The sequence below is a fragment of the Medicago sativa genome, chromosome 5 (assembly GCF_051527215.1).
Source record: "Medicago sativa cultivar Bolivia chromosome 5, Bolivia_mono, whole genome shotgun sequence".
Taxonomy (NCBI): domain Eukaryota; kingdom Viridiplantae; phylum Streptophyta; class Magnoliopsida; order Fabales; family Fabaceae; genus Medicago; species Medicago sativa.
Window position 1 is genome coordinate 14,899,932 of NC_140753.1, and position 27,986 is coordinate 14,927,917.

At 35.6% G+C, this 27,986-nt stretch overlaps 2 protein-coding genes, 1 long non-coding RNA gene, 1 other non-coding gene and 1 pseudogene across 10 annotated transcripts; 2 read left to right on the forward strand and 3 right to left on the reverse strand.

Moving 5' to 3' along the window:
* Positions 1 to 2,712: 2,712 nt before the first annotated feature.
* On the reverse strand, positions 2,713 to 4,953 carry LOC146920400 (putative carotenoid cleavage dioxygenase 4, chloroplastic pseudogene; annotated as a pseudogene). Its single transcript, XR_015011751.1, has one exon. The product of XR_015011751.1 is annotated as a putative carotenoid cleavage dioxygenase 4, chloroplastic pseudogene (transcript).
* Positions 4,954 to 9,162: 4,209 nt separating this feature from the next.
* Positions 9,163 to 12,537, forward strand: LOC146920401 (uncharacterized). Of its 6 annotated transcripts, none has more exons than XR_015011754.1 (5): positions 9,166 to 9,522; positions 9,711 to 9,830; positions 11,065 to 11,139; positions 11,233 to 11,491; positions 12,169 to 12,537. It is a non-coding gene; the product is annotated as an uncharacterized LOC146920401 (long non-coding RNA). The 6 variants fall into 6 exon arrangements; XR_015011755.1 differs by having other exon boundaries at positions 9,167 to 9,522; positions 11,287 to 11,491; XR_015011756.1 differs by having other exon boundaries at positions 9,168 to 9,522; positions 11,310 to 11,491.
* A 1,728-nt stretch (positions 12,538 to 14,265) lies between these two features.
* On the reverse strand, positions 14,266 to 15,031 carry LOC146920402 (uncharacterized). Its single transcript, XM_085711135.1, has 3 exons — positions 14,835 to 15,031; positions 14,525 to 14,720; positions 14,266 to 14,382 (listed from the first exon to the last, which is right to left on the reverse strand). Exons 1-3 carry the CDS (start codon positions 15,029 to 15,031, stop codon positions 14,266 to 14,268), a joined length of 510 nt encoding a protein of 169 aa, XP_085567261.1.
* A 4,059-nt stretch (positions 15,032 to 19,090) lies between these two features.
* Positions 19,091 to 20,383, reverse strand: LOC146920403 (uncharacterized). Its single transcript, XM_085713786.1, has 2 exons — positions 19,369 to 20,383; positions 19,091 to 19,338 (listed from the first exon to the last, which is right to left on the reverse strand). The coding sequence occupies exons 1-2, from the start codon at positions 20,381 to 20,383 to the stop codon at positions 19,091 to 19,093; spliced, it is 1,263 nt and encodes a 420-aa protein (XP_085569912.1).
* Positions 20,384 to 22,703: 2,320 nt separating this feature from the next.
* LOC146920404 (small nucleolar RNA R71) lies at positions 22,704 to 22,810 on the forward strand. Its single transcript, XR_015012929.1, has one exon. It is a non-coding gene; the product is annotated as a small nucleolar RNA R71 (small nucleolar RNA).
* Positions 22,811 to 27,986: the final 5,176 nt, after the last annotated feature.

Sequence of the window (27,986 nt, forward strand, 5' to 3'; positions counted from 1 at the left end):
GTCAATATCTGATGTTCATTGGACACCTCCTTTTAGTGGTTTCTACAAGCTTAATGTTGACGCATCATGTCCGATAGAGGGTGATAAGTGGAGTATTGGTGTTGTGGTGAGAGATAATGAAGGTGTTGTCGTTGGTGCTAGTTCTTGGCAAGTCTTTTCATTACCAGATTCAGAGGTTGCAGAAGCCTTAGCTATGCGGAAGGGTTTGGAATTTGCAAAAGACATGTCCTTTCTGAATCTTATAGCAGAATCAGATGCTTCTAATGTGGTTTTAGCATTGAATGCTAACCATCAATCTCCCAACTATGTTGGCTCTATTATTCAAGATTGTATTAGTTTTAAGGGTAGTTTTCGTAGTTTAAATTTTTTGCATGTTAGGCGTGAAGCCAACCAAGCTGCTCATTATTTAGCTAAATATGCTCTTAAGAATTTAGATTGCATATGGGTCGAAGAAACTCCGCCTTGTATTTCTGCAGTCTTGGCATTTGATTTATTGCCAGACTTTCGTTAATGAAATTGTCTTTAACGTCAAAAAATAATAATTAATGTATTATATAATATTGTTATCGTAAAATATATATATCATAAATAAACATATGCTAACATATTCCCGTAAAAAAATACAGTGAGATATATTTTTGTTAATATATAGTCCATACACACATATATATTTTATGAATATATATAGTTCTCATTAGATTTCAAAAATAAGAATATACTAATATATTCCCGTAAAACAAACATATACTCATATATATTTTTATTAATATATAGTCCATACACCCACATATACTTTATTAATATATTAATAAAACTTAGGCAGTCGCGGTGTTTAAATAGAGATATTAAAAAATACTAATTAAAACTGATCATTCATTATAGTTATTAAAATGGGTCCCGTGTTACAATTATACACTCCAACGGTTTTTTTTATTGATACATTTAAAAAAAAAACAACGGAAAAAATTGAAGTATGATTAATCATAGTATATTATAATTTTCTTGTTTGTTTTAGTATTGACGATATTAAAAAAAATGAAAATACATTTCACAAATAAACATATACTAACATATTCCCGTATAAAAACATATAGTGAGATATATTTTTATTATTTTTATTAATATATAGTCCATACACTCATATATATTTATCAATAAATAGTTCCCATTAGATTTCAGAAATAAGAATATACTAATATATTCCCGTAAAACAAACATATAGTCACATATATATTTTTATTAATATATAGTTCATACACTCTCATATATTTTTTGAATATATTAATAAAACTTAGGCAGTCGCGGTGTTTAAATAGAGATATTAAAAAATACTAATTAAAACCGATCACTCATTGTAGTTACTAAAATGGGTCCCGTGTTACAATTGTTCACTCCAATATTTTCTTAGTGATACATTTAAAAAAAACAGCGGAAAAAAATTTAAGTATGATTAATCATAGTATATTATAATATTGTTCTTGTTTTAGTATTGACGATATTAAAAAAGCTAATAAATGAAAATTTATCAATATATAGTTCCCATTAAATTTCAGAAATAAGAATATATTAATATATTCCCATAAAACAAATATATACTCATACATATATTTATTAATATATAGTCCATACACCCACATATATTTTATTAATATATTAATAAAACTTAGGCAATTGCGGTGTTTAATTAGAGATATTTAAAAATACTAATTAAAACTGATCACTCATTGTAGTTACTAAAATGGGGCTCGTGTTACAATTATACACTCCAACGGGTTTTTCAGTGATACATTTAAAAAAACAGAAAAAATTGAAGTATGATTAATCATAGTATATTATAATATTGTTCTTGTTTTAGTATTGACGATATGAAAAAAGCTAATAAATAACAATAATAATAGATTTTATTTAGTAATATGTTTGAGTGTGAAAAATATTAATATGCATCCCGTGGAAAAACATAATTAACGTATTATATAATAGTGTTATCGTAAAATACAAAATCATATTCTGCTATAACAACAAAACTTGTTAATTTCCTCTTAAAAAAAACTTGTTAGTAAAACCGAATTGAAAATTAGTAGAGAAAATGAAAAATGAAGAAAGTTGGTAAGAAAAAGATAGGAGAGGAGAGTGAGATTGAGATTGAGAGAGAAAAGTTTATTATTAAAAAATAAAGGTGAGAGAAAAGTTTAGTAGTAAATAAATAAAGATGAGAGAGAAAATCTTATTATTATAAATAAAGAAAGATGAGAGAGAAAAATTTATTATTAAATAAAGAAAATTAGGTATGGGTAGTTAAGTAATTTTAGTAGAAGTAGAAGTAGATAGAAGTAGATAAGTAAAAATAAAATTTAGACATGTTTTACCCTTAAAAGTGTGACGTGGCAGAAAGGTAGCATGGGGCAAATATGTATTTTCCACAACATCTTATTTTCTTATATTAATTAATAATTAATAATTATATTAATTCTTATATTAAGGAGGATGATAATATATACACCCTCCGGTCACTAATATAAGCAAAAATCCAATTTCTAGGTTCATTCAATTAATGATGTATGTAGTCTTTATTATAGGCTACATACATCATTTATTGAATGAACCTAGAAAGTGGATTTTTGCTTATATTAATGACCGGAGGGTGTACAAGATAAAAAGCTCATACATTATACCTATGAGTATTGATTTTTTTAAAATAAAAAGATGTTAATATTTATTTATATAAAAACTTTCGATCATTTACTTGTAAAATGTTCAAACAGTTAAATATACAAATACTCTACCTTCCTCTCCTTACTATAAGTGGAATGTAGCCTTAATAACCCTAACAACAAATTATTATTCAAACCCATATATAATCCATTTGTGTCAATGATTGTTCATCTTTACTTTATAAACAACAATATTAATGGTATGTCTTAGAACAAGACAAACTATGCCTTCCCTACGACACCGACAACTTGGTGATGTCACTCTCCTTCACAAACAATCCATGAAAACCAAACGGCACCCTCCTTGGCAACTTCACCTCCGCCACAATCTCAAACTCCGGCGACTTCGCATCCATCACCAAAAACCTTGACTCTCCCTTCTTCTCATCATGCACATAACTCACTAAATAACCATCATCCTCTTCTTCACCATCCTCCCTCGCCACGAAAAACGGCTCGCCGCCATAACAACCTTCTCCATACAACCTACATCCAATTTCCTCCCCTATCAACACGTCTATCTTCACCACCCCAGAAATCTTCGGCATTGGATTCCCAATTGCCGCATAAACAAACCTATTCTTCTTCCCCAAAAAATCATTGTTAATCACTGCCCAATCAAGATTCCTCACCGATAACGGTTGTCTTGTTACTATCCCCGTTTCAACGTTAATCCTCACTTTCTCAATCATGGCATGAACAAGGTCCATTCTCTCCATCACATGCTCCACTGACAAAATATTCGGTCCTACCAGGGTAACTGTTTCCCCATCTTCCTCATCCCATGCGTTTATCGCATGCAAAATATTAAACCCTGGAACATCAAACCACTTCATCTTTGACTCGTCATTAGCATAACGAGGTAAAATTCCGATCCTTGAAACTTTTGATGGATCCGACCTTACCGGAGAACCACCGAAAATCATGTCAAGAGGATTCATTTCAAGCTGTATATCAGCGAACACAGCGTATTTTTTAGTAATGGCGAAATCGTGAAGAAACGAAGGTCTTTTCATGGACAATACTGGAACGTCATTATGTTTAACACCATTCGAATCAAAACGGAAATAGGTTAAAAAAGGTCGATTGTGACCATAACGGAAAGCGAAACATTCACCTGTGTCGCTGTCTACTTTAGGATGCGCCGTCATACTCATCAAGAGTTTGCCGTTAAAATCATAACGGCCCATTGTTTGGATGTCACCATTTGGAGTTAGTTTGACTTCATAAGGAAGATCTGATTCTCCTAAAGCAAAAAGACGGTTACCAAACAGAGCCAAACTTGTGTTGACCAATCCAATGCCGTTAGATGGGTTATACTGACCGGTTAACACCCGTGCTACAGCTACGGATCCACGTGTCGCTAAAGCAATAAGCGAGTTGAAACCAGAAAACACGTTTGGGATAAGTTGGTGACCAGCTTCGTTTTCGATTTTGTACTTGTAGGTTTTTACATAACGGCTACATAGTGTGGCTTTCCCGTTTGAGATTGTAACGGCATGAAGCATGCCGTCACCGTCAAAGAGATGGTAGGGTCCACGTGGAAGGAACTGTGCGTTTGGGCCGTTTCTTATGTAAGCACCGTTAAGTGACGGTGGAAGTGTGCCTTTGATGATTTCACATTGTGTTGGAGGGAGTTCGTCTAGGACTGGTGCAAAGTTTTGGGACAAAACATGTCTTGGATCTACAGATGGTTTTATTGGTGGGTCTATGAAGGTGTTGATATTGTCGTCCAGTGTGTTGAGTATTAGTGCTGGGATTGACGATGTTTGTAGTCTTTTGTTTGTGTTTTTGAGTTTTTTGGGTGTTGGAGTGGTTCTTAGTGTCTGAGGTTGTGAAGTTTGGGGTTTTTCTTCGGTTCTGACGGATGCTGTGTTAAATTGAGGGATAGGAATTGTGGGTGGTTGTTTAGTTGTTAATATTATTATGGGTTTGGGAACCATGTTGATAAGGTAAAATGGATTTTGGAGAAGATCGTAATAGAGTTGTAGCGAAAGAGTGAGGAAATTGTGATTTAGGTAAGGAGGGAGATATATGATACTTATCGTGTAGGTTGCATGAGAAAAAAAATCAAATACGTACGATTGTTATGGTTGGTGGCATTTCCTTTCCTTGAATTATTACGTTGTGCGGTGGCTTTGGGGGAAATTTAACCAATCTATCCAAGTGTACAGTGTAGTATGATAAATGGTAACATGAACTAGTAATATATTGCTGCTGATTTGTTTTATGTAAAAAAAGGAAGAAATTCTTAAACTTACTAAGAGCTCTGTCTATTCAGCAGTCAAATCAATGAATAGCTTACGAATAGTGCAAGAGGGAGGCATTCTTGCATGGACACAAATATAAATGCATAGTATTTGGTCACACACATCAAAAACCTTTTTCTCAAAAGACTAAATCATTTTATTATCAAGTTTTTTTTTTATTATTAGAAAAAATATTTTTATGTGTGTGTGTCTAAACACTGTACATTTATATTTGTGACCATGATAGACTTTCTCGTGCAAGAGGATAGAGGATACTATTACAAACAAAGTATACATCCTGTGGTGCAAATGATAGCATACACCTAAATATCATGATACTTGAGGGACGGCATTCATATAATTGAGTTTAAACTTGATAGACTAATTTTGCACAATCCTGAGCAATTTAACTATTAATAAAGTGAAATTAAATTATTTTTTAAAGTTTAATTTAAGAATCAATTATTTAATAGAGTAAATATAACACAGTTTATATTATATTTCTTATATTTTTAGTATCATTGAATAATAAAGTATAATTTGTTTCTATATTAAAGATTACATATCTATTATCAGTAATTTTAATAAAAAAAAATAATTTTAATAGAAATTCCACACAAAAATATTGTTTGTAATTTATAGGGTTAATTATGTTTCTAGTCCCTATAAAATAGCGACCTTGTAAGTTTAGTCCTTACTTAATTTTAATAGCATTTTTAGTCCCTATAAAAAAAATTTACATATAATTTTAGTCCCTGCTAAAACAAAGTTTGATTAATTATCCTTAAACTCTTAAATTTTTGAACGATTTTTTTGAGACAAGATTATAACACTATGAAAGGTTCGTTTACTAAAATTTAGAATTTTCTGACATGAAATGAATTAAATATGAATTTTTTAAAACGACAACAGTTAAAGATAAAAAGTAATAAAATCTGGATGTAGAAATCAAATTTTGCGATAATTTTTTGCGGATGAACTTTTAGTAATGTTCTAAACATGTCTGCAAAAAATTGTTCAAAAATTTAAGAGTTTAAGCATAAATTAAACAAATTTGAATTGAGTAGGGACTAATACTCAGTGCAGAAAAACAAAATTAGGGACTAAAAATGCTATTAAAATTAAGTAAGGACTAAACTTACAAGGTCGCTATTTTATAGGGACTAGAAACATAATTAACCCTAATTTATATGCACAAATTAACACTAGTAACTAATAATGTGAGTATTTTCATGTACCAACAAAACGTGAGTATATTTGACCTTACCGACGTATAATGTCAAACTATCCAGGTCCGATCACACAAAATAACTCGTCTTCATTCCTTCCCTTACTATATGTAGAGTTTTTCTTATGTCTCCGTCCCTACATATCCTCGGCCCATAGACAAAATATCTTCCATTAATTTTAGCAATTGTGTCGCGGCATAACACGTTAACTTGGACTGCAAAAATTGTCGGTGGTTGTAGGGAAAGACATTTCTCTTTGGTTCTTGGTGATTTCAAGGAGATGGGAAGGGTAGGGATAAAGGAGTGCTCTCAAGGCTTATGGAAAGATGCAAAATCATGGAAACTGCGGTGAACAGGTTCATGCAGCGTAGTTTGATATTAAGAGATGCAAAAATGGTGTTTGAAACGACTTGAAATGAAAGAAATGTTGATAGTTGGAATGCCATCATCTTTTTGGGTTACATACAGAATGGTTTGTACAAGTTTGTGTATCATATGGCAGCTGGAGTGCTACCACATGAATCACTGCTTGAAAAATTATGAATTGCTTTGTGGCAGTTCTACCTTTTAAATCATGATGAACTAACTAAGTAGGTTGTACATACACTGATACACATGTTAAAGATGCTGAATGGAAACTTTTAAAATATAAAAAAAATTTACACATACTTTTGTAGTTCAAACGTATGATAGTCTTTGATTGCATAGATATAAAAGTATTATGGGAAAGAACACTAGTTTAAATTCCATTATAGAGAGTAAACGTGCAGGTGAATGTGAATCTGATTTGAGGAAAAAAAAAATGTTTATATCATGATAAAATCATTAATGGTAAATGATATTAATTCAAAATCAAAACTATGTGTTTCCAAGTAAATGTATAATGGAGTCAAAATTTTGCTATAATTTCAAGGGCAAAGTTCCAAGGAAACTCAGAGGGAAGAGAAAATATCTATACTTCTACGTGTTTTGCTTTTACTATCAGGGCTTTTATATATTTATAGTTTTTGTGCTTAATTTTTCTTTTGAATGTACAAAACTAGGTTGCTAAACGAATGTAATTACTGATCTTGATTTGGAGTATTTTTTTAAGTAGCCCTATTGTTCAATGATTTTATATGTACTGAAAGTTTTCCAGCTTAGGTTGCTTGTTGTAGGTGTTTGTAGCAACGGTGAGTGTTTCCTAAATTGAAGATTTCATCAGATTTGCTTGGCTGTAATCAGATTGGAGAAATTTGAATAAGTGTGTAGCTATTTTAATCAGATTGGTTCAATTAGATTTACTTCCTTTAATCAAGTCATGATCAATTTGGGTACTTGGCTTTGAGGTCTGGATTTACTTATTTGCGTTTATCTACTAAGCACTAACATATACACTTGTGAAAGAGTTTAAGAGCGTTTTTTGAAACAACCTATTTAAACTTAGTTGGGATGTCATATAGTAGCTACCACTTGATGCTTTCACACCATTGTTTTAAAAGAAAAACTTATTTCCGTAAGTTCTACAAGAATAGTTTCAAACTTATATGAAAATAGTTTGACTTTATTTTATCTTTTGATATAAAAATATCTTACACATAACATTTATATGATAAACGTGTATGTTATAAGCGCTTAATTAAGTTGTTTAGCATTAACCCTCCTTGTGGCATTGCTTAGGTGGCCAGATGGATGTTTGAATGGGGCCTAGTTATATTATGGCTTAATAGCAGTTTTGCCCCCCTAAGTATCAGGAAGTTGCGATTTTGGTCCCCTAACAAAATAAAATACAATCCAGCCCCCTAAGTATTGCCTCTTTTGCAGTTTTGGCCCCATTCCAATTTTGACAAAGTCAATGCTGACATGGACGCCATGTGTGTAATTTATTTATTTTTTATTTTTTTAATATTTGTTTATTATTTTTTAATTAAAAAATTAATTAAGCATTGACTCGGTCACAATTGGTTTGGGGGGCCAAAACTGCAAAAGGGACAATACTTAGGGGGCGGGATTATATTTTATTTTGTTAGGGGGTCAAAATCGCAACTTCGGGGCCAAAACTGCTATTAAGCCTTATATTATATATTACCTCCGTCCCAATTTAATTGACACAATTTTGTTTTTCACACATATTAAGAAAAATGTATAAATAAAGGGGAAAGTGGAATATATTGTATTGGGAATGATAAAAGTAGTATTATTTAGTGCTATATTGTATTGGGAATGATGAAAGTTGTATTGAAAATTGAAATGAGTCAGTTATTTTGGGACACTTTTTTTTAGAAAATGGGTCAGTTATTCCGGGACGGAGGGAGTACCATTTTTGCATCAAGAGTTTTGTAATACTGCAAATTGATATTGCTTAAAGGTGGTGGTTGAATTTGGCCAATCAATTGATATAGCCATGTCTTGAAATATATAGAGATTGGTTGTTTTGTGATTACCATTGAGATGATTTACAAGTGAGAAGCATCCTTGCTAAGGAAAACATACTTCAAGTGAGAAGGAAGTTCTTTCAATTTTGGATTTTTCTCTCCTCCTCCACTCAAAGTAGGTGCACCAGTATAGTCTTTACCAACTAGTTCTTCAATTTTTATCGGCCCCAACTCTTGCTTGCTTGCCTTAAGTTGCTTGACACAATCACTAACTTCAAGGTCTTCATCCTCCTCACAACTCTCTATAGAATTTACAATTTCCCTTTCAAGAGGTTGTTGAGGTTCACGAGAGTTGTCTTCTACTATTTCTTCAACACTACAAAAAAACGCGTTAATTCCGGCGGTTTTGTACCGGCGGTCCCTGTAAACCGCCACTATATCCGGTATATTGCGGCAGTTGTTCTAGCCGCCGCTATCTACAGTACATTGCGGCGGTTTTGACCGCCAGTATTAACAAAATTTAATTGCATAATTAACATTGTGTATTATGGCATTTTAGACTGCCGGTATCAACCATTTTAATTTTCCCAATGGCGCACTAACTTCCCTCTTTGTTTTCCCCAATTTTTTAGAAAATCCCTCCATCTTTTTCTTTTGTCCTTTTCCGTTGACATAAAATATTTTTTAACAACACTTAGATCTTTTTTCCAAACATTCTCCAAGCTTCCAAAAACCCTCACTATTTCCATCTCTTCTAACTAACCCTTTCTTCCTCAATCTTTCTTCTATTCCCGTCCTTGTCTTCACCGATTCCTCAATCTTTTTCAATTCATTCCAAAACCCTCAAACACCCAACATTCGATTCCCTCAAACCCAATCTTCAACCGATTGCAAAACCCTCAAAGACCCAAACTATTCCTCAATGTTGCCGATCTGTAACCCTCATCTTTGGTCCCTGTCGAAGTCTTCTCTCAACTTGGTGAGTTTGAAGTTTGCTTAGTCTGAAATACCCAAACCCTCATCTTTGTATTATTCTTGATTTTAGTTGGTTAACAAGGTTCAGTTTTGATTATAAGGTTCAATTTTGATTATATGAGTAAGACTTTCTGCTTTTGGAATTTGTTGTTGTTTTCGTTATTGATTTTTTTGTTTTTGTTTTGCTGGTAGAAAAACTGAGATTTGTGAAAAAACAAGCAGATCTACTATTGATTATTTGAGAAGGTTTTGATTAAGCCAGAGATTTTGATTATTTGAGGAGGTTTGCTGCCAAATCAGGAGGATCTAGAGGTTTGTGAAATGGACCCTTTCAAATAACTAACATGTTTTTTTATTACTGTTGTTTTATGTGTTTCACTTTTTATGTTTATACAATATGTTCCATCAAATAACACGTTTATGATTTTTTTGTTTTATGTTTATTTTATTTCCATTTTTTTATGTTTTGATGAATAATTAGTCTCTAGCTTGGTTATTTTAATTTTGGTTGAGTTCTATACTTATTACTTCATTTTAGTTTGTTGGTGGAACCTTTCTACTGTACAATCAAAGGATAGAGTATCATTGTTCTTATCTTAGTAGTTAGGAGTTGATAAGGGATAGAATAAAGGGAAAATAAGAGTAGTTAAGAGGAGGTAGTGGAGTTTTTTCATCTCTGTTTGTGCCTGTTTTTGGTGTCTGAGTGGTGCTGTTTGACTGCTGGTCCAGCAGAAGTGGCAGGCCTCTGTTGTTTTTTCTGCTATGGTGTGTCTTGATGCGGCTTGGATTGCATTTTGGGTCCTTGTATGTGTTTTTTTTTTGTGTTTTAGGCATGACAGTAAGTTGTGTAAAACCTGTTAACTCGTTCTTGAAGCGCTTTGACATTGGAATACATGTTCTTTCTTTCCTTCCTGCATTTCTTTTTCAATTTTTTTCTTATGATACTGCTGGATTGGGTTTGTTATTAAGCAGATGTTCTGGCCTTCACCTATGAGTTGTATTTATTTAACTTTACCCAAAAGGAACAATTTGTAAAAGTATTTATTTAACTTTACCAAAAACCAATCATGTCACACCAAAAACAAAAACAACAACAACTAGCAACATTGCACAAGAATGAGGCCAATTTCAAAGATTTTAAACCATGGGCCAGTTTGAAAAAACTTCAGCTGCTCATATGATAAAATAAATATTAAAAGAAACTTATAATGACAAATTTTAATTCATTTTAAACTGGGAAAACGTATACAAATGCACCAATTGCCGGTGGATTTAGTGATTCTGCATATATGAATAAAAAAAGACAATGTTGGTTGAGGGAGATACTGCTGCTCAACAAGTGAGCGGTTCTGATTAACATTAATGGGTTCTAACAAGCTTTTTTAATGTTAAGAAAGACACTTTATTTAGTTCTGTACTATACTTTTAACACTTTATTTTTTGTTTGTCTCAAATATTAATTGATTTTCATTTCCTTGTGATTCAAATATACTTCAATTAGTTCTGTACTATACTTTTAACACTTTATTTTCTGTTTGTCTCATAGAACTGCTATAACTGTCAGCACATTAATCGCCGCTGCACCAAAATTGCCGTCTAAAATCACAAAACTGTGCAGGAGGTATGAGATGTGTTCCTTGTATCTTTACACTGTCATGCTATATCTTAATTCATCATCAATGATTATTAAAATTTGGTAGTTATAAATCTTAAGATGCAATGGTCTATTATGCAATGGTCTATTATGTTAATGATGAGATGAGTAAAGACTGGAGTGTTGTCCATTTAAAGCCAAGAGACTTGTATGATATGGGAGACGAAATAGATACTGAAATTTGTCCCGATCAAGACTTGAGTCAATTTTTTCAAGACTCTGATGATCTATCTTTGATAAGGGAGGACGCAGATGATGAGGACTGAATTAATGAGACTCAGAGTTAGCTGCTGCCTTATTTCCCAATGATACTCAACAGGTATAACAACTACTCAATGCATTTATGATTTCGTGCATGTGTCTTTCTGGAGTAGTACCGGCGCTACATTAAGCTTTGGAAGCATTGATATTATTTGATGATATTTTACAAAATGTATCTGAATGCTATTGGGCTAATGAAATCAATACTGCTAATTTTTTTTATCAATTAAATGCATTTCTCTAAGTTTTTCATCATCAATCTTTATATTCATCAATTATGAAAAATTGATTTTGGATAATATTGTCTTTCAAGCTTTTACTTTGATAATAACTTTTACTTTTCTTAGGTTGTTGAATTGGCAGTAATATCTTACTTAATATGAGTTAACAATTATAATAGTTTCTGCAGGCATCAAACGTAGGAGGTGAATCTCCAACACCTAATGACATTAATAGGATTTAGGAACATTATTTTTAATCAATTAGGTTTCTGATTGAAGTTTGTCCAAACATGGGGCTAGTCAGTTCATGTGATTATCTCAAGTAGTTACAAGCTTCTATTGTTTCAATGATGTACCCTTCTTTCATGAATAAACACTAGACAGCACAGTGTCACATTCCTTGTTTACTTCTTCATGCTTTGGTATTGTTGATCTATTTGGCTTTAGATGTCCTATAAAACTAATTATTATTTGAATTTATTTCATATTTTTCTGATAATGAAGCTTTGATCAGGAAGAAGTTGCGAAAGAGTTTGGCATACCAGTTGAGTACCAACATTTTTGGATGTGGGCAAAGTGCCAAAACCATACATTTCAGCCAACTAGATCATCATATGAAAGCAATGCCCGTGGAGCATGAGAGTCCTAATTTTAGTGACATTAGTTGTGTAGTCATTTTTATGTTTTGAAACTTGTTATTATGAGAATAGCTAAAGATGGTGGCAATGGTTTGTGTAACTTCATGTTTGGAGACATGTTTATATTTGAGACTTGTTTATTTTGAGAATGGATATTGAGTTGAATTATAAATATATCAATGACAATGTTCAAAATTTGTTTGTCCTTTAATTTTGTTCAAAAAATAGAAATGTACAATTATATATTCCTATGAAATAATAATATTATAAATAAAATAATTTCAATTTTTTGAGCATTGTGGCATTTTATATGTCAATTGTGGCAGCTAAATGGTTAAATATCAGAGGTAAATTCTGGCAGTTGGACATGCCACTACATACATAGGTCTCAGGAGTACTTTCTGGCGGTTAAAACTGCCGGTACTTTCTGCATGTTACGGCAGTCAAAAATGCCAGAAACACCTATTGGCTTTGTCACAATTATGTACATAATGGCGTTTGAAACTGCCGCTATATACAATTAAATAACCGCCACTTTAAACCAAGTATATAGCGGCGGACAACATGGCGGCTACGTAAAAACTGCCGCTTTAAACATTGTGGCAGGCAAAATTTCGGCAGTTTTTAAAACGCCAGAAAAGTGCATAGTGGCGGCTAAAACCGCCAGAACATTCATTTTTTAGCCGCCGGAAAACACGCGTTTTTTTGTAGTGCAACAACATCAATCCGGTAACACTTGGGGTTTTCCTCTCGGTGTTTCATTGCTTCAAAGATATTGAACACCACTTGCTCATTATGAAATCTCAACATTAGTTCTCCCATCTCAACATCAATTAAAGCACGGCCCGTTGCAAGGAAAGGTCTTCCTATAATGAGTGGTATTTCTTCATCTTTAGCCATATCTAGGATCACAAAATCTGCTGGAAACACTAGATCATTTACCTTGACTAGCACATCTTCAAGCACACCGAAAGGATAAGAGATTGATCGATCAGCTAGAGTAATGGTCTTTCTTGTTGGCTTTGGCTCCCCACATCCAAGCTTTTTCATCATTGAAAGGGGCATCAAGTTGATACTTGCCCCTAAATCACATAAAGCTCTTCCAATGTTTACCGGTCCAATAGAACAAGGGATAGTAAAAGCACCAGGATCTTTCAGCTTAGGTGGTAGCTTCTTTTGGATAATAGCACTACAATTCTCGGAAAGAGAAATGTTTTCATCATCTTTAGGCTTTCTTCTTCCCGTTAGCAATTCTTTCATGAACTTGGCATACAAAGGCATTTGATCAAGAGCTTCACTGAAAGGAATATTCACCTGAAGTTGTGAGATAAGTTGCATGAACTTCTTGAATTGTCCTTCCTCCTTCTTTTTCTTCTTCTCTAGATGAGGGTAAGGAAGCTTCACATATGATGGAATAACTTGTGGTTTATCTCCATCCTTCAATATTTGGCTCTTTGACTTCCTCAAGATTGAATCTTCATCTATCAATTTCTCACTTTTTTCTCCCTTTATTTTTTTCTTCTTTTCATTTTCAACTACTCCTTGATCATTCTCCTTTTCAACTACACCCTTTTCACTTTCTTTTTCAACTTCGCCATCTTTTTCCACCTCCACTACTACTTCATCAACTTTCTTTGGAACTTTTGGAACTAAAGGTGTCAAAACCTTTTTACTCCTCAACTCAATAGCATTACAAGATTCGTTCTTAGGATTCTCTTTAGTGTTACCTGAGAATCTGCCTTTGTTTTGTTCAGCCAATTGCTTAGCTAATTGCCCAAGTTGAGTTTCAAGCATCTTCCTGGAGGCTTCATTGTTTTTTCTCTCGGCCTCTTGACTCTTCTTCATCTCTTCAAAGTTGCCTTGAGTCATCTTCATAAAGTTTATCATAGTTTCCTCGAGAGCTGAAGGCTTTCTTGGTTGTTGTTGTGGAGGAGTAAGCATCTGAGAGTTCAAAGCATTGTTATTCGAGTAGCTCAAGTTGGGATGCTTGTTGATGCCTGGAGTGTAGTACTAATTTTGCCTTTGGTAGTTCCCCATGTAGTTGGCTTCCTCACTATATCCTTCGGGAACACATTCTCCGTTAGCATGTCCTTCACCACATAAGTCACACTTGATTGCAGCCACTTGTTGTTGCTTATGATCCAAAGTGAAACCTTGAAACTCCTTAGTTAGAGCCTCGATTTGTTTGTTCATGGCTGCTTGGTTAGCTAGGATTGCAGTTTGCTCACTCACCCCAAACACTCCTCTTTCTTTCTTTTTCGCTTCAGCATGATATTCGTTGCTGGACATGTTCTCGATTAGAGCTTGAACTTCAAGATCGGTTTTACTCTTAAGACTACCTCCCGCAGAAGCATCTAAGAACATTCTAGTGTTAGGTGTCAGCCCCTCAGTGAAGATTTGTTTCTCAGTAAACTCATGGTTAGGGCATCTCTTAAGAAGCAAATTAAATCGCTCCCAAGCATCATATAGTGACTCATTCTCCGCTTGTTTGAAGTTTGATATCTCCATCTTCTTATCCCAATATTTAGACATAGGGAAATACTTCTCGAGGAACTTAAGCTCTAGCTCCTCCCATGTTTGGACAGTCCCATTGGGTATAGTTAGCAACCAATCTTTCGCTCTTCCCGTCAAGGTGAAAGGAAATAACCTAAGCTTCTTTTGTGCATCAGTAACATTGGCTGGTTGTACACAAAACTCACAGGTTTCAGTAAAGCGGCTCAAATGTTCATGTGGGCTCATGGCTTCGGTCCCGTCAAACTGTTTGTCTCTCAACCCATTAAGGACGGTGGTTTAGATGTCGAAAGCAACGGGGTTAGCTGGTTGGAAAGTGTGGGTCAGTTGACCACAATGAGTTGCTAACCCATAGTCTCCCAATTTTGGTCTCGGTGGTACAGGTTCTCCCATAGTTGTAGATATAAGAGAAGAGATTGTTTCAGATTCAGCAGGTATCGGTTCTCGTACACCCGGTGGAATAGAATGAGACAACCTTTGCAGCCGGACAGCTTTCCGAAGTGCTCTAGCAGTCCTTTCTATTTTTGGATCGTATTCTAAATCGTCGGCGCTCTGTTTACCTCGCATAAACAGCAAAATACCTTAGTAGTACAGCACGATACAAAATACTTGATGAATACTGAAACAAAGAAAAATTAAAAACAGAAAATTAAATTGTAGAAATCCTAAATTATAACGTAATTGCCTTGTTGAAATAAATCAACAGTCCCCGACAACGGTGCCAAAAACTTGATAGACGTTTGGCAAGTGCACCAAATACTATCGAAGTAGTAAAAATATCGATCCCACGAGAACTGTTTTTAATCTCAATGATTCAATTACGTTGGAACTTATGATGTATAAATGTTAATTTGTTTTGCCACTAGGCAGTAAATTGATTTGGTTTCAATCAAATAGTTGCTGAAAGTAAAATTGGTTTTTAAGAATAAGAGAGAGATGAGTTTAGGTCTTTCGAATCATCGATGTTTCCCCTAATTGTTATGCTGCACCTATTCTTATGAATGATCTTCCAGTCCCACGATAGTTAACAAAATGTCTTAATCAATCCCTTGAGTTAGGACCCTCTTCTCAAACTACAGCCCCTAATCCCTTAGGTGGTCTAATAATCTTTGAAGGTTTAAGCACGTTAACCTAATATCACTAACAAACGATTATCTATTCCTAGACTAACCATGTTTATTAGAACAATTCAATAGGTCTAAGTCGAAAGCTATGGTCAGTAGTCATTCGTTCTCACAAAATCATGTTTATATTTGATCAGGATATAAAAAGCATTAAGAACAATTGAATTGAATAAAGACTAGAATATCATTCACAATAAATAGAGTTTCACAGCATAAGGTATCAATTAGGGTTACAACGAATCATCTCAGACCTAACCTCTAATAGATTTAGCTACTCATAATAGTGTTTACAAATAACATAATCATTAGAGGTATTAAAACATACACAAAGTGATTGAAGGATGAAGAAATCGTCCTCCTTGGCTTCCTTGCAGCCACAAAATAGCACTTTGCTCTCTAGAATTCGTTACCCTTATTTTTGGAATAGACTTCAGCTTAAATAGGCACAGAATATCGCCCAAATCGTGTCACATTTTAAGTGAATCGTGACACGTTTCCACCTTGTAGAGCAAGAAACTGAATTAGGGTTTCACCAAATCGTGTCACGTTTTACCAATCGTGACACGTTATTGACTGTCGAACCAAAACTTCTGATGCTTTCCAAATCGTGTCACGTTTGTACCAAATCGTGCACGTTTTCTTTCTTTGTATTTCTTCAGTTTTTCTGCTCTTTTTGCTGCATAAGTCTTCTTGTGAACTCCATTTTGAGATAAAAATATGATAGAGCCAAACCGCAAGCGCACGGCCTATCGAAGTAATAGTAGTAAGTAGAGTATCGTTCCGCTAGGGAGTTGGTCAATTTAATTAACTTTTAATGAATGATTAGAGGAGAGAAAGTTGATTAGGAAGGGTTTGATTGCTGAAGGTAAAAACAATAATAATAAAGGGGCCTTAGGATCATTGGTTCATCTTAATAACTAATCCTTCACTAGACAAAACCTAAACTTCTAATTTCATGGTTTACACACTAATTTCTAAAGACCGGTTTCCCTTAGCCCCTCACCTTTCCGATGAAAGTCCGGTGAGAGTTTACTTCTAGCAACCAAGCCTATTTCACTGACATGATTACTAGAAGATGCATAGAGGATTGAAACTACTCTTTGTCTCAATAGTTGCAAAGACTATTTCACTGTTTTGCAACTATTGTCTAGATTCACTTGTTCCAACATCAAGACTCCGCTCTCGCTTTATGAATTGATGTTTGGGATGATGGATTAACGATTATCAAACCCTCCGCTTTCGCTTCCACAGTTTGATAATTGTTAATCCACGTTAAGACGGTGAATCTAGATTAGAAATTAGGGTTACATAGAAATTAGGGTTTAGACATGTTTTGTTTAGGATTGAGTCATTAGACTCCCCAATAATCCTAAGACTAAGAAGTCTACTCACTCATGTTCATCGTAGACATGGAGGAAGAAGAGAGAAATACGGTAAAATAAATTGCAAGGAAAGTAAAAGGAAAATAAAGACTTTTATTAAAATAATACTTGAAATAAACAAAGTAAAGGATGATTGTTTATGGTGGAGAGCTACTCTATTTATAGCTTTACATTCGACTTAGAAACTAAGCAACTAAAAGGATAAAACGGTAAAGCTGCAACAGGGTAACTTGGCCTTGAAGAAAAAGCAGCAAAAGTGGTTCTGGGGACGGGCACGGCCGTGCCACATGTTGGCACGGGCCGTGCCAAGCTTCTGGTAAGGGGAAATGTATTTTTGCCCCGTATCTTCGTATTCTTGCGCTGTATTTTGCTCCAGTCCTCTTTCTTTTGCTCCAAGGCACCTTCCACCATATATTTATTCCTAAAATAAAATAAAACACAATTTGAAGTAAAATATTCTAAACTAAAATAAAATGCAATAAAATAAAATCAAATCTAAAATAAAACTAAACTAAATAAGGCAATAAATAATACTATCTATGACTCATCAAACTCCCCCACACTTGAATCTTTGCTTGTCCTCAAGCAAAAGGCAGCAAACATAGCAGCAACGAAGATTGATTTATGGCAATATTAAGAACATAAGTCTCAAAGAAAGGTTTTGCCTCAAGTACACTAATTTCAATTTCAAACACTTCTCATGGACCTATTCTACCCAACATCAAGTCTCAAGTGAGTGTGTGTGTGCAGTCCAACCCTTTTCTTGCTCCTGTATAAGACAGATATTATGAGGAATAGGTTCTATCCTTAGTGCTAAAGTAACCGAGAAAAGTCCTTTCTTCATTTCATATAAGAGTGATGGGAATTTGAGTTAAAATTAGATTAGATATAACAATTAAGCACAAAGGGGCTGCAGATGCTTAGGGGTTATCTATCCTCGTAGGAAGTCTTCTCGGATGTAATTGTCCTTTCCCCCTAGATTCAAAATCACCCTAAGCAGTGCTGCAAAATTATTTATTTGTTTCATCTCCGCGTAGGAAGTCTTTTTGGATGTAATTGTCCTTTCCCCCTAGCATTGATGAATTTGTTTCACTTTAAGTTCAAATTAAGGAGTCACCACCACAATTAGGAAGTCAGGATGTAATTGTCCTTTCCCCCATATGTTGGTGCCATTCTCCCGCCCCATTTATCATTAACAAATTAATAAGAATATAACAATTAAGAACAATTTGATTAATTTTCCCACACAAACTTATACTACTTTTACTCTTAAGACTTTAAAGGGTCTAAGTTAACACTAAAGATAGAACGTGTTCCTTAAAATACCTATTCATACATTTACTCAAGGATTGCAACTGGGTGCTTTTCTCATTGGAGAATTTTCACATTAAAACAAGACATGGGTATAGCAAGAACATAAGAAACACAAGAAACTACTTTCATGTACAAGAAGCAACCTAAGGAAGAGACAAAACAAAAATTTTCATGCCATATTTACATTAAAAACAAGCTATTTAGTTATGCCTCTTGCTATAAAAACAAAACAAAAGAATAAAGTTCAAGGGAGTTTGGGAACACTACGACTCTAGACACTTTATTAGGCCCCCCCCACACTTAGGGGAAGCATTGTCCTCAATGATTCAAAAGAAAAAGAAATTAAAAGAAGAAGAAGAAGTAAGTAGAAGATGGAGTAGAGGAGGTAGAAGAAGGAGATGAGTAGAATAATGAGAGATATAGGGAGAAGAAGAAGGGAAGAGAGGAAGAGGAAAGCTCACATTTGTTTATTGAGGTCCGTAAGGAGGACCTTGAAGTTGGAGGTGTTGCATCATCCGACGGAGCATCTCATTATTTTCATCATTGACACGGTTGCCCCTTTGAACTTCATTGCGAAGGCCGGAGATCTCAACACCTTGCCTTTGTTGCTCGGTGCTCATCCTCTCGATTTCATTGTGAATCCATGTCCATCTTTGATTTTCATTAAGCTCATCGGCTTCATGGCCATGGTGCCCCTCTTGGTGCAAGTTAGCACCTTCTCCTTCATCATGGTGCAAGCTAGCACCCTCTCCTTCATCATCTTGTTGTTCTAGAACCTGCACATCATCAACATACAACCAATTTTCTTCCACCTCGGTGGTAGTCCGAGATGGGTTAGGCAATAAAAACACGATTGGCACATTTAGCTTAAGTTGGTAATGTAGTGGTGGACGATGTTTAATGAAATTCATAGCAATGAGGGTTTCCCGGTTAAGCTTATTGTTTCCCTCAATTGGTTTGATCCCCTCATCCTCACTCACACCGAAACACCTAGCTATGTATGTAATGATGCCACCCACCACTATGTCTCCCCTACCGGCTGGTCTAGTTGCTACAAAGTCTAGGTAGTCAATCAAATAAAAGCCAGTGTTGACGGGGTGGTTATAGAGCATTGCCCATAACATGAACAACTCATCGGTTCTAGTGTTTCCTAGCTCGGTTCTACCCCAAATAGTGCAAGCCATGACCCTCTGAAGGTACCTAAGTACGGGGTTGTGAATGTTGCTAGCTTTGTTGGCTCTAGGGACATAGTTATCAAGACCGGTGATACGGTTCCAAAAGGCAGCTGGGTCATAGTTATCCGGTTTTAGACTATCATCCCAATGATCATGAATATACCCCTCATTGACAAAACCCAAGGCTTCGCAAAAGTGCTGAAGAGACATATTATAATCAATGTTCATTAACCGGAAAACAACTCTATGGTTAGGGTTATCAAAATTCAACTTATCTTTAGTGAAAACAAGTGAGCTTAAAAATTCATAAGTAAAATTCTCATAACCCCTCATAGGTGTTAGCATATCAGTCCAACCTAGCCTACCTATCAACCTAAAAACATCATCTCTAAGCCCTAGCACTTGCAAATCATAGGAATCAGGATATCTAGAGGGATGTAAGGTTTTAGAAGTAAGAATTTTGTACCTGTCCCTTTGTTTGTTGTCTTTGAACTGAATTCCATGATTCTTGACTTGTGTTTGCTTCTTTGGGGGAGGACCGGAAGAACTTGCTGGTTCCTTTCCACTTCTTCTTCTTGAAGCCATTTGACCTTGGTTATGGTTGGTATGAAAGTTTGGGGTTTGGGAAGATTTTTGGTGGAAAGGATTGGTTTAGGGTTGGGGTGGATGTTTAAGTAAGGTTTATGGGTTTAGTTATGGAGATTGGTTGAGGTTTTGTGGTGATTGGGTTAGGTTTTGAAGGATTAGGGTTTTGGTGAATTATGGGTTTGGGTGGATGAAAGTTGTTTTTGATTGGTGATTTTTGTTTTGGATGAAGTTTGTGATTGATTGGTGAAAGAATGGAGTAGATTGATGAAGAATTGAGTGAGATATGGAGGTTTGAAGGTTTGAAGGTTATGGAGGTTTAGAGAGAAGTTTGAAGGTAGAGAGAGGTTTGTGGTTTGAGAATGAATGGAGAAGAAGAAGAAAAATTTGGTTTAAAAAGGCCAAAACACGGGCACGGCCGTGCCAACCTTGGCACGGGCCGTGCCAACTTTCTGTGGCTCCCAACCTTCTTTTCTTCAAAAGCACTGGCACGGCCGTGCCAGATCCAGCACGGGCCGTGCCAACACTCTGGTCAGAGGGACTTCAAAATTTTTCATTTTCTTGATTTTTCTCGAATCATACTTGGACAATTACCTACAAAACAAATTAAAACAAAGAAAAACAAAACAAAAACAATTAAATTCGTGGGTTGTCTCCCACGAAGCGCTCTTTTAATGTCATTAGCTTGACGGTTAGAAAGAGTCCTTAGAATGGATCAAAGATATCATGTTGTGTAGATGGCGCTATAAAACGTTCTTTCACAACATGATCGTTAAGCATGCAACAAGAGTAAAGAGCGGGACCTTTCATAACGTTTTCCAACTCAAATCCTACCATCTTATCACTCACTTGAAAGACGATCCTACCAAGTTTAACATCAATGAGGGCTCCTGCAGTTGCGAGGAACGGTCTACCTAGGATTATAGGGACGTCATCGTCCTCTTCAATGTCAACGACTACAAAATCAGTGGGGATGTATATCCCCTCTATCTTAACAGGTATGTCCTCGACAAATCCTACAAGTTTCATGGTAGAACGATCAGCTATTTTTAATTCCATCTCAGTAGGTTTCAACTCCCCTATCCCTATCCTTTTAAGCAGAGACAAAGGCAGCAAACTAACACTAGCTCCTAAGTCACATAAGGCTTTGTTTATGGATTCATTCCCAATTTCACATGGTATGGCAAAGCTACCTGGATCTCTAAGCTTAGGGGGTGCTTCTTGGATGATTGCACTAGTTTCCTTAGCCAAGGCTATTGTCTCATTATGCTCTATAGCCCTTTTCTTTGAAAAAATTTCCTTTAAAAACTTGGCATAAAGAGGCATCCTAGACAAAGCTTCAGCAAAGGGAAGTTTAATGCAAATCTTCCTAAGTATGTTAACAAATTTTTCAAATTTACCCTCTAGTTTAAGCTTTTCGGGATTTAAGGGGGATGGAGTTTTGTTTTCTTCAAGTGGTTTAGCTTCTTCTATCACAACTTTATCACCTAAGGGCTTGACATTTTCTTTCCCAATGTTTTTAACCTTAGCAAAAGTTTCACCTAACTTACTACCCCTAAAAGATATGACATTAACTTGGGCTTTGGCTTCGGTTTGACCAGGAAAGACTCCCGGTGTTTGGGAAGATGTAGCCACTTGTTGGGCTATTTGGGCGATTTGTGTTTCAAGCATTTTAGAGTGAGTAGCAATAGAATCAACCTTGGTATTGAGCTTGGAAAGAGAATCATTCAGAAATCCAGTTTGGTTTTTAAGTTCTTGGAGTTGTTTGTTTTGGTTGGCAATAGAATTTTCCAACAAAATTTCCAAATTGGATTTTTGAGTGAATCTTTGGTTGTTTGCATAACCGGGTGGTGCTACTTGTCCATAGAGATTTTGGTTTTTATAAAAATTTTGATTTTGTCGCATCCCTTGGTTGTATTGAGCATAATTCATTTGCTCAACACCATTAGTAGCACTACCTAGTTGGCAATCAACACCAGCATGACCAGCTATACCACATATTTCACAAGAAGGAGTAGATGCAGAATTGATAGCACTAACATTGAATTTTTCAAGTTTTTCAGTTAGTGTATCAATTTTAGAGGCAAGGTGATCATAGTTAGAGACTTCGTGTATACCTGCCTCCTTTTTGGAGGATGAAGAACTAGAGATGGCTCTCTCGTCGGTCCATTTGTAATGATTTTGAGCCATGTCTTCAATTAGGGCATACGCCTCCGTGTAGTTTTTGTTCATAAGTGCTCCACCTGCAGCTGCATCAACAGACATCTTAGTGGTATAAGACAAGCCATTATAAAAAGTGTGGACTATAAGCCACTTCTCTAGGCCATGGTGGGGACAAAGTCTTAGCATTTCTTTGAAACGCTCCCACGCCTCATAGAGAGATTCCCCATCTTTTTGATTGAACCGTGTGATTTGGTCTCTAAGTTTAGCGGTTTTAGATGGTGGAAAGAAACGGGCAAGGAATGCTTGCCTCATCTGATCCCATGAAGTAATGGAACCGACTTCGAGGGAATGGAACCAAGCGCTAGCTCTATCCCTTAAGGAAAAGGGAAAGAGATGAAGTCTTACGGCCTCTTGGTTCTCCTTCATGGTTCCACTAATTCGTAGGAAAACAGAGATGTGAAGATTGGGATCCTCTGTGGGGGATCCCGAGAATTGGTTTTGCTGCACCAAGTTAAGTAGGGCAGGCTTGATTTCAAAGTTGTCATCCTCAACCGTTGGGTACACAATAACAGCTTGTGGCTCAGCCGTAGACGGCGTTGCATACTCTTTGAGAGTGCGATTGGCCATGGCGGTGTTATTTTGTGCTGCTCTCCTCCTTCTATGTAAGAACCTTTCGATCTCGGGTATGAATACCGCTTGATTTCTAGTTCTTCGCATACAAGGTTGAGAACCCAAGAAGTTAACGATAACAGAGAAATAAAAAGGTAAAAATAAAAATAAAAAGAAAAGAGAAAGAAGAAGAGAGAATTCTAATCACTAAGAAAAAGCTAATCAAATTAGTTAAGTCCCCGGCAACGGCGCCAAAAACTTGATAGAGCCAAACCGCAAGCGCACGGCCTATCGAAGTAATAGTAGTAAGTAGAGTATCGTTCCGCTAGGGAGTTGGTCAATTTAATTAACTTTTAATGAATGATTAGAGGAGAGAAAGTTGATTAGGAAGGGTTTGATTGCTGAAGGTAAAAACAATAATAATAAAGGGGCCTTAGGATCATTGGTTCATCTTAATAACTAATCCTTCACTAGACAAAACCTAAACTTCTAATTTCATGGTTTACACACTAATTTCTAAAGACCGGTTTCCCTTAGCCCCTCACCTTTCCGATGAAAGTCCGGTGAGAGTTTACTTCTAGCAACCAAGCCTATTTCACTGACATGATTACTAGAAGATGCATAGAGGATTGAAACTACTCTTTGTCTCAATAGTTGCAAAGACTATTTCACTGTTTTGCAACTATTGTCTAGATTCACTTGTTCCAACATCAAGACTCCGCTCTCGCTTTATGAATTGATGTTTGGGATGATGGATTAACGATTATCAAACCCTCCGCTTTCGCTTCCACAGTTTGATAATTGTTAATCCACGTTAAGACGGTGAATCTAGATTAGAAATTAGGGTTACATAGAAATTAGGGTTTAGACATGTTTTGTTTAGGATTGAGTCATTAGACTCCCCAATAATCCTAAGACTAAGAAGTCTACTCACTCATGTTCATCGTAGACATGGAGGAAGAAGAGAGAAATACGGTAAAATAAATTGCAAGGAAAGTAAAAGGAAAATAAAGACTTTTATTAAAATAATACTTGAAATAAACAAAGTAAAGGATGATTGTTTATGGTGGAGAGCTACTCTATTTATAGCTTTACATTCGACTTAGAAACTAAGCAACTAAAAGGATAAAACGGTAAAGCTGCAACAGGGTAACTTGGCCTTGAAGAAAAAGCAGCAAAAGTGGTTCTGGGGACGGGCACGGCCGTGCCACATGTTGGCACGGGCCGTGCCAAGCTTCTGGTAAGGGGAAATGTATTTTTGCCCCGTATCTTCGTATTCTTGCGCTGTATTTTGCTCCAGTCCTCTTTCTTTTGCTCCAAGGCACCTTCCACCATATATTTATTCCTAAAATAAAATAAAACACAATTTGAAGTAAAATATTCTAAACTAAAATAAAATGCAATAAAATAAAATCAAATCTAAAATAAAACTAAACTAAATAAGGCAATAAATAATACTATCTATGACTCATCAAAATACACATAAAATTACGTAATGACAAAATGTCATCAAATAGCGTGATCCACACCAAGTGTAGCAAATATATGCGGACAGCCTGGTCCTGCAACCTCCGCACCTCCTGAGTCACACTATGCTCAGTCTCCAATGCCAACTGCTACAACAGACGCTCCTTGAAAATCCTCCTCAAGTAGCCAAATCGGCAATGTGCACCTTTTGTACGAGTCACCTCAAGAAGAGCATCACCCGGATCAGACCCCAAGTGATTCACCATCAACTCCACCGCATCGTCCCGTGTGATAGTCTCATGGGACAGAAGCATGTCATCAATGGGGAGATACCGCAAACATGACACATCATCAAGTGTCATTGTCATCTCCCCAAACAGAAGGTGGAAACTCGAAGTCGTGCCACCTCTCCACAAATGCACAAATAAGACCGTGGTTAATCAGGCTATAGCTGGTATCCTGAAGCCAACCAAGACAGGAGCGCTGCATTCTGTCACGCCACCACCGTGCAGCCATGATAGGGACGGTCTGTTTATCATGCATCGTCTCTATCTTCTTTCCGTTGTTGATGCATTTTAAATTGCCACGCCACTGCAAATATCAGTTTCAACAAATATCAACAACTATTTAACAATTTAACAGTACATAAACATCAGTTTCACAAATATCAACGACTATTTAAAATCATGGCTCCACAAAACCGGTAGTTTAACAATTCATAAACATTACAATTCATAAACATTATTTTCACAAAGAATAACAACATATTAAAGGAAGTTTAACATTAATAAATACCTCGCCCTTAGACGCCTTCTTGGCCACGTGCACATGGTACCTCCACAGCAGGGTAGTGTCGTGTGGGCCACTGAGATAGTCATCAAAAGGCTCAGGGTCTGGCACCACAGGACGCTTCCTCGTTCGCCTTCGCTGCGGCTCGCCATCTTCCATATCCTCCTCCAATGCCTCTAGCTCCTTCTCAAGCTCCTCCTCCTCCATTTGCTGCTGCTGCTCATTGTCCATCTCATCATTCTCTTGCTCATGCTCCGGCTGAGGTTCGACATCAGCACGGCGTCCCTTGGCAGCCCGACGCCTCGGAACAACACCATCCTCCTCCATCCGTTGGAGACACTCTCTCCTACGAGAAGCATGCCCTGCCAACCTTACGTGTTGAGTAGATGAGGAACCTTCTATAACATGCACAAAACGAAATCATCACAAACACATCACAAAACAGAAGATAAAAAATAATACGGGGTTCCGGATTGCAACAAGTCAGTCCGGAAAACGAAATCCGAATTGCTTCAGTGTAGAAGGAAAAAAAGGTACAATTAACTTGCATGCATAGAGAAATCGAACTAACCTTCCATTTAATGTTTGTCAAGGGTTGAAATGCGGTCCTTTTGAGCAAGAAAACTCCAATTTTGACAAGATTTTTGCAGTTCGAAATTTGGGATAAGAGGGAGAGAGAGAGAAGAAGTAAAAAGTGAAACTGTAAAAATGGGGGGTGAACTTGCTTTTATACTACGAAGCTGTTCGGATAATGTAATCCGGAAACGATTATGAATTTCCGGATTTTATTTTCCAAAGGGGTATTTTGTAATTTTTGCAGGGCGCATGAGAAGGGCATAGGGTGGGAAAAGTAACACCCTATATAAATAGTGAAAATGAAGTGTTAAATGATTGTCAGAGAAATCAAAGATAGGGAAAATGAAGTGTTAAATAGTGTTGGAGAAAACCTATGTAACACCGAGTTAAAGTATCTTTTTTTTTTTTTACATAAAAAATCTAAATTGCTTGTTTCATCTATACTATATATGAAGAGAATACATGATTTTGGATTGATTTTTTCACTTTTAATTATACCCTTAAAAATAATTTGACTATAAAAATATTATTTTATTGATGTTATTCAAAAAAATAAGAATTTATATTATATTTCTTATATCATTGAATAATATAAGTATAGTTTGTTTCTATATTAAAGTGCAAATATCTATTATCTATATCTATAATTTTAATCAAAATCAAAATAATTTTAATAGAAATTCCACAAAATATATTGTATGTAATTTATACGCACAATAAAAAAAAAACAAGTTAACACTAGTAAGTGGTAACTAATAATGTGAGTATTTTCTTGTACCAAAAAAACGTGAGTATTTATTTTTTGACTAATAATAACGTGAGTATGGAGCCGACGTTCCTATATCCAGGTCCCATCACACAAAATAACTCGTCCACGTTCCTATCATGCAGATTTTTATCTCATGTCTCCGTCCCTACCGATCCTCGATCCAATAGATATAAACAAAATATCTACTATTTATGCATTTTTAATAAAGTGTCGCGGCATAACACGTTAACTTGGACTTCGAAAATTGTCTGTGGTTGTAGGGAAAGGCATTTCTTTGAGGTTCTTGGTGATTGGAAGGGTAGAGATAAAGCACAGTTTTACATTTTCTAGTGCTCTTAAGGCTTGTGTGGAAGGATGCAAAATCATGTGCAGTGTAGCTTGATACTAAGAGATGCAAAAATGGTGTTTGAAACGACTTGAAATGAAAGAAATGTTGATAGTTGGAATGCCATCATCTTTTTGGGTTACATACAGAATGGTTTGTACAAGTTTGTGTATCATATGGCAGCTGGAGTGCTACCACATGAATCACTGCTTGAAAAATTAAGAATTGCTTTGTGGCAGTTCTACCTTTTCAATCATGAACTAACTAACTAAGTTGGTGTACATACACATGTTAAAGATGTTGAATGGAAGCTTTTAAAATATACTGAAATTTACACATACTTTTGTAGTTTCAAACTTATGATAGTCTTTAATTGGATAGATATAAAAGTATTATAAAGAACACTAGTTTAAATTCCATTATAGAGAGTAAACGTGCAGATGAATGTGAATCTGATTTGAGGAAAAGAAATGTTGATATCATGATAAAATCGTTAATGGTAAATGATATTAATTCAAAAACAATATGTATTGCGTTCCAAGTAAAAGTATAATGGAGTCCAAATTTTACTATAATTTCAAAGGGCAAAGTTCCAAGGAAACTCAAAGAGGGAGAGAAAATATCTACACTTCTACTTGTTTTGCTTTTACTGCCAGGGCTTTTATTTATAGTTTTTATATTTTCCCATTGAACTTAATTTTTCTTTTGAATGTACAGAACTAGGTTGCTAAACGAATGTAATGCACTGATCTTGATTTGGAGTAATTTTTTTCAAGTAGCCCTATTGTTCAATGATTTTATATGTACTGAACGTTTTATGGCTTAGGTTGCTTGTTCTAGGTGTTTGAAGCAAACCGTGAGTGTTACCTACATTGAAGATTGGCTTAATAGCAGTTTTCGGCCCC